The 12,296-nt window shown below is 40.8% G+C and overlaps 4 protein-coding genes across 4 annotated transcripts; 2 read left to right on the plus strand and 2 right to left on the minus strand.

Annotated features, from left to right (window-relative positions):
* Positions 1-299: 299 nt before the first annotated feature.
* On the plus strand, positions 300-3,184 carry LOC139143767 (histone H2B, gonadal-like). Its single transcript, XM_070714316.1, has one exon. It carries the CDS (start codon positions 332-334, stop codon positions 698-700), a length of 369 nt encoding a protein of 122 aa, XP_070570417.1. The 5' UTR covers positions 300-331; the 3' UTR covers positions 701-3,184.
* Positions 3,185-5,558: 2,374 nt separating this feature from the next.
* Positions 5,559-6,515, minus strand: LOC139143070 (histone H2B, gonadal-like). Its single transcript, XM_070713236.1, has one exon. It carries the CDS (start codon positions 6,369-6,371, stop codon positions 6,003-6,005), a length of 369 nt encoding a protein of 122 aa, XP_070569337.1. The 5' UTR covers positions 6,372-6,515; the 3' UTR covers positions 5,559-6,002.
* LOC139143069 (late histone H2A.2.2-like) lies at positions 6,120-7,227 on the plus strand. The gene has a single exon (XM_070713235.1). It carries the CDS (start codon positions 6,675-6,677, stop codon positions 7,101-7,103), a length of 429 nt encoding a protein of 142 aa, XP_070569336.1. The 5' UTR covers positions 6,120-6,674; the 3' UTR covers positions 7,104-7,227.
* Positions 7,228-9,991: 2,764 nt separating this feature from the next.
* On the minus strand, positions 9,992-10,747 carry LOC139143769 (histone H4). The gene has a single exon (XM_070714317.1). The coding sequence runs from the start codon at positions 10,524-10,526 to the stop codon at positions 10,215-10,217; it is 312 nt and encodes a 103-aa protein (XP_070570418.1). The 5' UTR covers positions 10,527-10,747; the 3' UTR covers positions 9,992-10,214.
* Positions 10,748-12,296: the final 1,549 nt, after the last annotated feature.

Consider the following 12,296-nt stretch of genomic DNA (forward strand, 5'->3'; position numbering starts at 1 on the left):
AAAATAAGACTGCGAATAATTGGCATATGTACTGAAACCGCAGTCCCTCCACCCACATAGAGCATGGATTGTGGATTAAGTATTAAAGCTTCTATCTCCATGGACCAATCAAAAACAAGTAGCTAAATCAATGCAAAGGCAGCTTCTGAAGTGCTAACAACGTCTACATATGAATAGATTATTCCGTCACTAACTTGCTTTCTCGTTAGTTCGCTTCGTTTCGCGCCGAACAAAAACGATTCTTCATTTGCATTTGTTTGATTATAAATAAGCTTCATTTATGCCTGATTGTCATTCTGCTGTTCCCTAGCAAAGTCGATCATACACAATCATGCCTCCAAAGACCAGTGGTAAAGCTGCCAAGAAAGCCGGTGTAAGCAAAGCTGCACGTACTGGAGATAAGAAGAGAAAGAGACGAAGGAAGGAAAGCTATGGTATCTACATCTACAAAGTGTTGAAACAGGTCCACCCCGATACTGGTGTCTCCTCCAAAGCCATGTCGATCATGAACAGCTTTGTCAACGATATCTTCGAGCGTATCGCCGCAGAAGCATCTCGCTTGGCCAACTACAACAAGCGTTCTACCATCACCAGCAGAGAAATCCAGACGGCTGTCCGTCTCATACTGCCAGGTGAGCTTGCCAAGCACGCCGTCAGTGAAGGTACCAAGGCTGTCACCAAGTACACCAGCTCCAAGTAAATCGTATGCCAAGCATACACATACCAAACGGCCCTTTTCAGGGCCACCACATCCTCAAAAAAGAGAACTACCGTTCAAAAATGCTGAGCAAGCTATAATATTTTTATACGTCCACAGTCTCTCCACATGTTGCACTGAGATACATTTATCACTCTTTGCTTACTATGAAGTTATTCTTTGCTAGACTCAATTAAAAAACATAAAAATTAACGATTAAAGGGGCCAGGCACGACAACATATCTCTACCAGCAAAAACTACGTCGTTTGATTCAGTCACTGAAGAAAGAGAAAAGTGAATACACGAATACCATTGCGTTTACCTCCTATGAGGAATGGCGGCCATTCTGAGTTTCAATATCGGTATGGTATAAGTAATTTGTTTCTTTGCTGCAAAAACATGCACGGATATATTTGGAATGGTTAAGATAAATACTTTGGAGCTGAATTTCCAACATTCTGTATTGCACACAATGATTTGAGCTATTACTACAAACGTAAAGGGGGAATTTTTCACTGAGCGAAAAGTATCTTTACAGATAAGTACGCGTACCTTTGAAGGAGCAACACGGAATGTTCTGCACATATCGCATTTTCAATCACCCTGTTCCGATACCAAAAAGACTCTTTCGCCCGCATCAACGGGCAACATAATTAAAACGTCGCTTCTGGACTATCTTGAAATTTCAGAAAGCGACGACATATTTATAGAACTCGATAGCGTTGACTTATCCTTTGGTAGAGGGGAAGATATTCTACATTGCGATCACCCATTCGCTGTTTACACGACCGACTACAAGTCGTGTGCCCATGAACTACAATCATATACCGATTAACACCATCCGCAGTCGACGAAATTTTAATGTAAGGCAAAATTCCATAGCAAATTGCTTTTACTTCAATTCACTGGACTACGTACTTTTTATGGGTTTACATGAATTTTCATTAATTTACATTCACAAGTGAATGTATATTGTAACGAAAGTGCTCGAAAATGGCGGTACGTGAAGTTGGTTCATCGACCACTGAGTATATTGCAGGCGCTATTCGTCTAGGAAATGCGCAAAAGGATGAAACTCTGTTTCCATCTTCAAAAAATATGCACTAATCCAGCAGGAGGTTAATACTGAAGCAGAGAAGAATGCTGAGTAATTATCTTGAATAATCCTTGGTCACAAAAGGAGTCTAACGATCGGGTGGTTCGACAAGTGACACATTCCCGGAGGGACTGTGCTTATGAGCAGCTAACGAGTTATTTGGTCAGGGTGATAAGCCCCCCCCCCCCCCCCCCATGGCGATCGTTTTTTTACGTCCTGGTAAATCATAGAACCACGGTCCCTCTGTCACGGACCGCGGTAGAACAAACCACGTTCACTACCCCGTACTAATGAAGGGAATAAGGGAGGGCAATTACAGCTATGACCTGTGAAATGCTATTCAGGTGGTATTCAGAGATAGCGAGGGAAAAGTAATAGGCACACACGCGACAAGGGTAAGTTTTGTACAGTAAAACCTGTCTACACAGAACCTTCCAGGGATTGAGAAAATTGTTAGGTTTGGAGAGGTGTTTGGGTTATGGAGGTCATCTAGAGTAAATTTGAGTTAGGTGCCGAATTGTGTCTTTTCCTCAAAGCCATTTCTAAACTATGTGTATTTCCTATGGAAGCTAAAGTAGCTAAAAACGATAAATACGGCAAAAACCCCTGACAATTATCGGTTTCTAAATAGCGTTCTAAATTGAGAAAATATCTATGGTTCAGAAAGTCGGGCCTCAAGTGAAAAACTTTTCCAAAGGTATATCGGATAAAAACAATAATTATCGCTTTTTAAATAGCGTTCTAAATTAAGAAAATAGCTGAAGTTTAGAAAGTCGGGCCTGCAGAGGAAAATACGTTCCAAATATTTATCGGTTAAAAAACGATAATGGCTTTCTAAATAGCGTTCTAGATTTAGAAAATAGCTGTGGTTTAGAATGTCGGGCCTCAAGTGAAAAAAAAATAGTATAGTATGGGGTATATTGGAAAATCTGGAATAGGGACAACTTTATTCTTTGTAGTCAAACTCGACTCCGAGAGGTTCTGCCGAACATTGTTAACCTCTGTGTCATTAGTTGTATGTCAGGAAGGAGAAACTACTGTAATACTGTGAATTTTCACTTCGAAGAGTAAATTTTAAAGAGAGTATCCAGAATTAGCTACCGGTCACTTCAGCGGTGTCGCAGTGAAAGTGGTCGACATTGACTATGCGTTAATTATGGTCACCGATTGGAAAAAGCACAACTACTGTTATAGGATGGTATGAATACGGCAGTTCTCTTTTTGGAAAATGTGGTGGCCCTGAAAAGGACCGTTTGGTATGGGCTGTTTTGTTTGTGATCTAGCCACCGAAACCGTACAGAGTACGGCCCTGGCGTTTCAGAGCGTAGACCACATCCATGGCGGTGACGGTCTTTCTCTTGGCGTGCTCGGTGTAGGTGACGGCATCACGGATGACCATGGAGGTAGGAAGAGACCTCCTACCTCCATGGGATGACGTTCTCCAAGAAGACCTTGAGTACACCGCGAGTTTCTTCGTAGATGAGACCAGAGATACGCTTGACACCACCACGACGAGCCAGGCGACGGATAGCTGGCTTGGTGATACCCTGGATGTTATCTCGCAGAACCTTACGATGACGCTTGGCGCCTCCTTTTCCCAGACCTTTCCCTCCTTTACCACGACCAGACATGTTTGCAGATTGAATTCAGAATGCCTTTGATAAAATTCGACACCTTTATATCGGGTAGCCGCGAACGTAGTAGAAAACACGGTCAGTATATTAAATCAACTTCGATGATTTCCTCGCTATTGTTTGTTATTGAACAATGGATAAACTACAAAGATGAACTTTGCATGTGTTGATATGGGCGGGTTTGTTGGATGTTTGGCTACATCGATCGAAGAAAACCAAGGTGGTCTTGTAGAGTCTAGAAAGAGGCAATTTCACCCAATGTGTAAAACAGCACAATATATTTTTTATGAAAATCAGATTTTTTTTCGGGAAATGAAAAGATGAAGTTTTTGCTAGATTGACATATACATTTAGTTTATTTATCGACACATCAGGTGATCATCCAATATGCGTGCAATTTATTTACCGAAACCTTTCAGGCTTCATGCCTTGACATGTTCTGCACCTTGGATTTGCGTATCGAAAGACCACCCTGAGATCACACCTGACATGACTGTAAAACTAATGAATTTTAATATATGTAAATGCGACTTTTACACACCACACATAATTATAAACCCTTGCATTTGTGAGCAAAGTAGGACGCCGTAGTTAGTCTACGAAGGAAACACTCTGTATCGGCTTGCCTGTACGTCCTTCCGTCACCACCGTATTTTTCCTCCGCCTCATTTTTGACTGAATCGAAGAAATTCATTGTGCTTTTGTAAATTTGATCGTTGGTCGATTGTTAACATCGGGAGAAGCAATCGCGTTTATTGCGACGTAATTGAGGAAAGTCTTAAAATTAAAGGAAATAAATATTTACTAGTCTGGGTGCAGTGTAAGATTTGATGTTTTGTCGTTATTTGCTGGGAAAAGCCATAGACAGTCTCGCTTCAGCTGTCGACGTCTACGGAAAAGCGAACCTAAAGTAGTATCCGTGGTTTTTGTAACAATAGGCACAGAAGCGTCCCCACATCGTCACTGCATATTTTCACATGTGATTTACGCCGTTTAATGTCGTTGTGCTTTTCATCCTCGAGATCTTCACTGTTCGCAGTAACCTATTTTTCAATATTTTGTTGTTTTTTTAAAGTTCAGTGTCTCCTTCAGTTCACAGATCATATGAAGTTTGTGAACATCTTGTGAACATTTAGCCTGTTTATGTTCAATGCTCGATGCCATTCTTGGCACGGTTACTCTCCCCGTACCGCCATGCTCCAGGCCCTACGGGCCGAAAGTTAGGACACTTGTATCGTTTTAAAGTGTCAACGAGGGAATACGTTCTGTATGCGCATGCGTAGCCATAGCCTCTGACGTCAGACACAGTCAGGTACTGTGGCCATAGACTACGGCGGGTTGTCCTGGGCAGTGGTCCAGCGCATTTCACTCTGAACTAAGCGTCCAGAAAATCGTAAATTAATCATAATTTTGAGGGATATTAAAGTTCGGAGGATGAACATTTGTGGTGGTAGAATATCGAAAATTCCTATCATTATATGAATTTCTGTCGGCGAATAATCGACACCGGCATTTTGTATGTACGACGGTAGCTTTGTTGATCACTGTATTCATTGCATCGGTATCATATTTCGAACCATTGAAATCTCGAGGCGCTATTTTAAAAATATTCATCTTAGAATTGTACATGTAGTTTGTGTCTGTTTCGATTGCTTTGTTGCATATTTTAAGATTTTTGGTCTCTTACTGTCACACCTATTATAGCCGATGATGTCGATCTCCGCCAGTTTTTTTTTTCTAGCGCATCAGACTTTTAATAACTGACGAAAGTATCAACTACCATACGTCGATGTGCTAATATAATGAATCGCTCAATTGATGTTTTAAAATTACTGATTACGACATCGTTTGCGTAATTTTCTTGTCCTTAAAAAGGCGATCGATTTTGAGATCGTAATATCAAACTCTGGCTTGGTCTTTCAAAATGGCGACGATACTTCTAACCTAGGATACTCATTCAGAAATTGTACAAATTTGTTTGTATGGATCATTTCAAACATTCACTTCAATGCCTAAGCTATATTTTATTTGGCCTTCCGTATTCAATGCATTGCTTAGAGAACTTTTGGCTCGAAAGTTCTTAATTGTTGTCTTTGCCGATATATATGTCAAGAGGGAAAAGCTGAGAATTACATGCCTTTCTGGTCAGTAATTATGCAGCATCAAGGCAAACGTCTGTCTCTACTACCTCCATGGTCTGGGAGACTAAGTTCATTGAAATTACTAGTATTAATATAACAACATTTTAATTATGCGATGATCTGGAATGGGAACAATAATATTATTCGTAGTCAATACCTGGCTTCGAAAGTTTCTGCACTTGTATGTGAAGAGGAGACATTACCACTTAGTAATACTGTGATTTTCACTTGGAAATAAAATTAGCCAGCATACTGTTCATTTCGATTAGAACTATATGGAATATGAAATGGAGGTTTTCTGATAACACGCTACCGACATTCAGTGGAAAGGAGTGATTAGACTTGTTTTGCGTATTTGTACGGTAGTACTCTTTTTTGAGGATGTGGTGGCCCTGAAAAGGGCCGTTTGGTGTGTGTATGCTAGGCATACAATTTACTTGGAGCTGGTGTACTTGGTGACGGCTTTAGTGCCCTCACTGACGGCGTGCTTGGCAAGCTCACCGGGCAGCAAGAGACGGACAGCGGTCTGGATCTCTCTGCTGGTGATGGTGGAACGCTTGTTGTAGTTGGCCAAGCGAGATGCTTCAGCGGCGATACGTTCGAAGATGTCGTTGACAAAACTGTTCATGATGGACATGGCTTTGGAGGAGACGCCAGTGTCGGGGTGGACCTGTTTCAACACTTTGTAGATGTAGATACCATAGCTTTCCTTCCTTCGTCTCTTTCTCTTCTTGTCTCCAGTGCGTGCAGCTTTGCTGACACCGGCTTTCTTGGCAGGATTACCACTGGTCTTTGGAGGCATGATTGCGTATGTAATTGACTTTGATAGGAAATAGCAGAATGACACTCACCCAGAAATGAAACTGATTTATAATCAACCAAATGCAAATTGAAGATTCGTTTTTGTTTGGTGGGAAAAGAAGCGAACTACCGAGAAAGCAGTTTAGTGTCTGAATAATCTTTGCATATGTAAAAGTCGTTAGCGCTTCGGTAGCCACGCTCGCATTGATGCGTTTCAATAATTGAATAATTAGCGGTGGCCTATTTGATTGGTTGAGCTCCGTTCAGTATAATGCATGCTTTGGTATAAATTTGTCCCGTGTACATGCCAATTATTCGCAGTCTTATTTTAAGATTCAGTTCCAGTTGTTGCGAAATGTCTGGACGTGGTAAAGGAGGCAAAGCCAAGGGTAAGGCAAAGAGCCGATCCAGCCGTGCTGGTCTGCAGTTCCCCGTTGGTCGTGTGCACCGTTTCTTGCGCAAGGGCAACTACGCCCAGCGTGTGGGTGCTGGTGCTCCAGTCTACTTGGCTGCAGTGCTCGAGTACTTGGCCGCCGAAATCCTGGAGTTGGCAGGCAACGCAGCCCGTGACAACAAGAAAAGTCGAATCATTCCTCGTCACTTACAGTTGGCTGTCCGCAACGACGAAGAATTGAACAAACTTATGGGTGGTGTGACCATCGCCCAGGGTGGTGTATTGCCAAACATCCAGGCTGTACTCTTACCCAACAAGACGCAGTCCAAATCCAAGTAAATCGTATGCTTTGCATACACATACCAAACGGCCCTTTTCAGGGCCACCACATCCTCAAAAAAGAGAACTACCGTTGAAAACACTTATGTGTTTCGTTTACATATATAATATACTATCGATGATGCTTCACATGTGTACTTGGCCCGCTCCGTTACTCCGTTGAACCTTGCACTTAAACTCATGATAAAACGTTTTTTAATCGATCATATCCAATGTCTGTTTCACTATGGTCAATTGCCCTTACACATTGCACATTTACAAGGCGTACTGCTGACGTTATGCTACCTAGAGCATTCGTTTTCGTTGTTTGTGAAGACCTAACCATCAGTGAGTTCTTCAATTGCTTTCTCTAAACTAATTAACTTTCATAATCATGAATACAAAATCAGAGGTCACCGTGCAAATTCTTGGAGCAAAGAGACAAAAAATTATAATTTTCCTACATAAATTTCCTTCAGAGTAACCGTACAGCGGAAGTATTGTCCGAGACGCGTAGCATCGAGGACAATACGGAAGCGTACGATGTACTCGAACATAAATTGCGGTATATTGTGAAGAACCTTCTTATTATACACCTTTTTATTCCAACTTTATCAGGAAAGTCGCAACAAAAAGAAACTTCAATCTGCACAGCGCAGTGCACGTTGTAGAAATTATAGTTCAGCATAATGTTACTTAAATTCACAAGTTTTTGACTGATCATCGCTGCGTGACGTACTGATTTTTATATGTTTTTTGTAAAAAAAGTAAAATCTTCTCTTGTTCTTCGCCTTGTACAAGTTCACGTCTGTTGTTATGAGTTCAAAGGTCCAATAGCGTACCACAACACATAAAGTTATTGTACTTCGCGTCAAAGTTATTGGACTTCTCCACCTCTGATACCAAAACTTACTGTGCGGCGAAACTTCATAGATTACAGACGCAGGTGTATATAGTAATGGTGTTTATTCACAGTTTGTGTTCGACCATCAAATTAATGCTACTGTCAGCACGATCAATTTGGCGAAAGAACGTCGAATTTTATACCAACCGAGCACAGCGCCCTCATCAGTTATCGTCTCGTCTAATTTGAGTTCGGAAAGTTTATACCGTTCATTGCATTTACCCCATCTTGTTACTTTACTTTGAATCGTAATCATTATCTATATTTTCAATTCAGATGAATGTACGTACAATTTCCGGATACCGACTACTCAACCTTTTAGTTTTAATAAGTATTCTCACGTCCTTTCAGAAACAACACCCGCTTATAATCGACAACACCTTGGGTCATGCGTATAACAGAAATACTGCAGCTCGTAAAAAAATTGCCGCCAGGAAGTCAATTTTCGCGTTACAAGCAGTTCTTGGCGTCGTTCGAGCATTTTTTCAATTTCAACGCTAAGGACTCCAAAATAGTGTTACAGTGAGGGGACGCTTTAACTGTTGAGCTACTGCAGTCTACAAACCGTGCAGAAGACTTTTGAAACAAAAACAAGAATGACGACACCACTAGGTCAAATCTCCACGATCTACACGAATTTCAAACATACGCAGTCACCTGCTGAAGCGAAACTTTTAGAGATTTTCAAGAAAAATTCCGAAGCAATGCAATTGTCTTGTACTTCACGAGATCTTCTACTCTTTATAGAAAAGGTAAATTTGCATTAATTTACATTCGTGTGTACGTATATGTCGCGGTGAAAGTGCTCGAAAATGACTGTACGTTAATTATGTTCATCGATTTGAAAAAAGTACAAATACTGTTGTTACAAATTAGGGGTAACCGTGAAGATATTTGAATCACAGAAACAAATGAATTAAAATTTTCTTACATGGCTTAGTTGTCCTCAAAAGTAATCTTTATTGCATAATTTAAGATTATTCACAAAATACTGGAATTTATGTTCGAATACATCGTACAATGTAACATTTTACCGGGTCCATTGGCATAGATTTTCTTTAGAACCGGCGTCTCTGGCGGCTTTCCAGTAGATGTAGGCGCACTAAAAAGTCAGCGAAATATTTCGCCTCATCGGTTGGTCAACTTGTCATTTTGACACAACGAAACTGTTATCTTTTCAAAAATTCGTTCATAGTGCATCTGCTCTGTCCCTCCGCAATTTACGTAGTCATACTATCATTTTTCCTTGTGTTTCTACTTCAAATTTCTACTTGATATTTCGGCGACTCCTACTGTCAGCACGACCGATTTCGAGAAGAACATCCAATTTTATACCAACTAAGCACAGCGCCCTCACCGGTTGCTATCTGTTCTAATTCAGAAAGTTTAGACTGCTCGTTTCATACCCCATCGTATTACTTTACTTTGAATTGTAATCATTATCAATATTTTCATTTCAGATGAATTTACAATTCTCGGATACTGACCACTCAACTTTCTAGTTTTAATACGTATTCTAACGTCTTTTTTGAAACAATATCCGCTTAATATCAACAACACCTTTGGTCATCCGTATAGCGGAAATGTTGCAGCTCGAAAAAAAATTTCCAAGTAGTGCTTAGCGTAGTTCGAGCATTTTCGAATATGAGCGCTAAGGATTCAAAAACAGTCTTACAGTCAGGCGATGCTTTGACTCTTGAGCTACTACAGTCTACAAACCGTGCAAAAGGCTTTTGAAACAAAAACACAAATGACGACTGATGAAGCCTCGAGATAAGCCAAGCAAGTGTCAGCCCCGTTTTTCTGCCAGTTGAGTTTACCGTATATTCATTTGACGGCAAGAAGTGTTCTATTCTCCGGTGCTATCCTGAACAAATTCAGTCCTTTGTTGTCGGCATACATGTATCTTGATGGTTGAATTATACGAAGTTCAAACATACGCAATCGACTTTTAGAGATTGCCAAGAAAATTCAGAAGCAACGCAACTTTCTTGTACTTCACGGAATCTTCTACTCTTTATCGATAAGGTAAATTTTCATTAATTTACATTCGTGTGTATATGTATGTCGCAGTGAAAGTGGTCAAAAATGTCTGTACGTTAATTATGTTCATCGATTGGAAAAAGTACAACTACTGTTATAGAATGATATGAATACGGCAGTTCTCTTTTTGGAAAATGTGGTGGCCCTGAAAAGGGCCTTTTGGTATGGGTTGTTTTGTTGGTGATCTAGCCGCCGAAACCGTACAGAGTACGGCCTTGGCGTTTCAGAGCGTAGACCACATCCATGGCGGTGACGGTCTTTCTCTTGGCGTGCTCGGTGTAGGTGACGGCATCACGGATGACGTTCTCCAAGAAGACCTTGAGTACACCTCGAGTTTCTTCGTAGATGAGACCAGAGATACGCTTGACACCACCACGACGGGCCAGACGACGGATAGCTGGTTTGGTGATACCCTGGATGTTATCACGCAGAACCTTACGATGACGCTTGGCGCCTCCTTTTCCCAGACCTTTTCCACCTTTACCACGACCAGACATGTTTGCAGGTTGAATAGCGCTGTTCACGGTTACAGGTTTGTTACTATATATAGCTGTACGCGCGCGACATCGGACACGCAGCTTGAAATGCGGACAAATTTTATCAATGTTGCATGCGTGGCTGTTTTTGCAGTTTGTACTCTGAGTCGTGAATATGTTTTTTAGTATTCATTGTTACACTAGCAGTCGCCAACTGAGATGTGTTTTCGTCGTTCATCCATGCGTAATTTTCAAAAGCGTAATCTAAAAATGCGGACAAATATTTATTTTTGCATATTAATGAGAGAACAGTGACGTAAATTGTGAACAGCCTTATTCACAATGCCCTTGATATAACTCGACGCCTTTATATTTGGTAGTCGCGAACGTAGTAGAAAACACGGTCAGTATATTAAATCAACTTCGATGATTTCCTCGCTATAGTTTATTATTGAATAATGGATAAACTACAAAGATGAACTTTGCATGTGTTGATATGGGCGGGGTTGTTGATGGGTGTTTGGCTACATCGATCGAAGAAAACCAAGGTGGTCTTGTAGAGTCTAGAAAGAGGCAATTTCACCCAATGTGTAAAACAGCACAATATATTTTTTATGAAAATCAGATTTTTTTTCGGGAAATGAAAAGATGAAGTTTTTGCTAGATTGACATATACATTTAGTTTATTTATCGACACATCAGGTGATCATCCAATATGCGTGCAATTTATTTACCGACACCTTTCAGGCTTCATGCCATTGACATGTTCTGCACCTTGGATTTGTGTATCGAAAGACCACCCTGAGATCACACCTGACATGACTGTAAAACTAATGAATTTTAATATATGTAAATGCGACTTTTACACACCACACATAATTATAAACCCTTGCATTTGTGAGCAAAGTAGGACGCCGTAGTTAGTCTACGAAGGAAACACTCTGTATCGGCTTGCCTGTACGTCCTTCCGTCACCGCCGTAATTTTCCTCCGCCTCATTTTTGACTGAATCGAAGAAATTCATTGTGCTTTTGTAAATTTGATCGTTGGTCGATTGTTAACATCGGGAGAAGCAATCGCGTTTATTGCGACGTAATTGAGGACAGTCTTAAAATTAAAGAAAATAAATATTTACTAGTTTGGGTGCAGTGTAAGATTTGATGTTTTGTCGTTATTTGCTGGGAACAGCCATAGACAGTCTCGCTTCAGCTGTCTATGGAAAAGCGAACCTAAAGTAGTATCCGTGGTTTTGGTAACAATAGGCACAGAAGCGTCCCCACATCATCACTGCATATTTTCACATGTGATTTACGCCGTTTAATGTCGTTGCGCTTTTCATCCTCGAGATCTTCACTGTTCGCAGTAACCTATTTTTCAATATTTTGTTGTTTTTTTAAAGTTCAGTGTTTCCTTCAGTTCACAGATCATATGGAGTTTGTGAACATCTTGTGAACATTTAGCCTGTTTATGTTCGATGCTGGATGCCATTCTTGGCACGGTTACTCTCCCCGTACCGCCATGCTCCAGGCCCCACTGGCCGAAAGTTAGGACACTTGTATCGTTTTAAAGTGTCAACGAGGGAATACGTCCTGTATGTCCATTCATAGCCTCTGACGTCAGACACAGTCAGGTACTGTGGCCATAGACTACGGCGGGTTGTCCTGGTCCAGCGCATTTCACTCTGAACTAAGCGTCCAGAAAATCGTAAATTAATCATAATTTTGAGGGATATTAAAGTTCGGAGGATGAACATTTGTGGTGGTAGAATATCGAAAATTCCTATCATTATATG

The sequence above is a fragment of the Ptychodera flava genome, chromosome 11, assembly GCF_041260155.1.
Source record: "Ptychodera flava strain L36383 chromosome 11, AS_Pfla_20210202, whole genome shotgun sequence".
NCBI classification, from domain to species: Eukaryota; Metazoa; Hemichordata; class Enteropneusta; family Ptychoderidae; genus Ptychodera; species Ptychodera flava.

Coding starts and splice junctions, on each gene's coding strand:
- LOC139143069 (XM_070713235.1), top strand. CDS start 6,675: ATGCCAATTATTCGCAGTCTTATTTTAAGATTCAGTTCCAGTTGTTGC.
- LOC139143070 (XM_070713236.1), bottom strand. CDS start 6,371: ATGCCTCCAAAGACCAGTGGTAATCCTGCCAAGAAAGCCGGTGTCAGC.
- LOC139143767 (XM_070714316.1), top strand. CDS start 332: ATGCCTCCAAAGACCAGTGGTAAAGCTGCCAAGAAAGCCGGTGTAAGC.
- LOC139143769 (XM_070714317.1), bottom strand. CDS start 10,526: ATGTCTGGTCGTGGTAAAGGTGGAAAAGGTCTGGGAAAAGGAGGCGCC.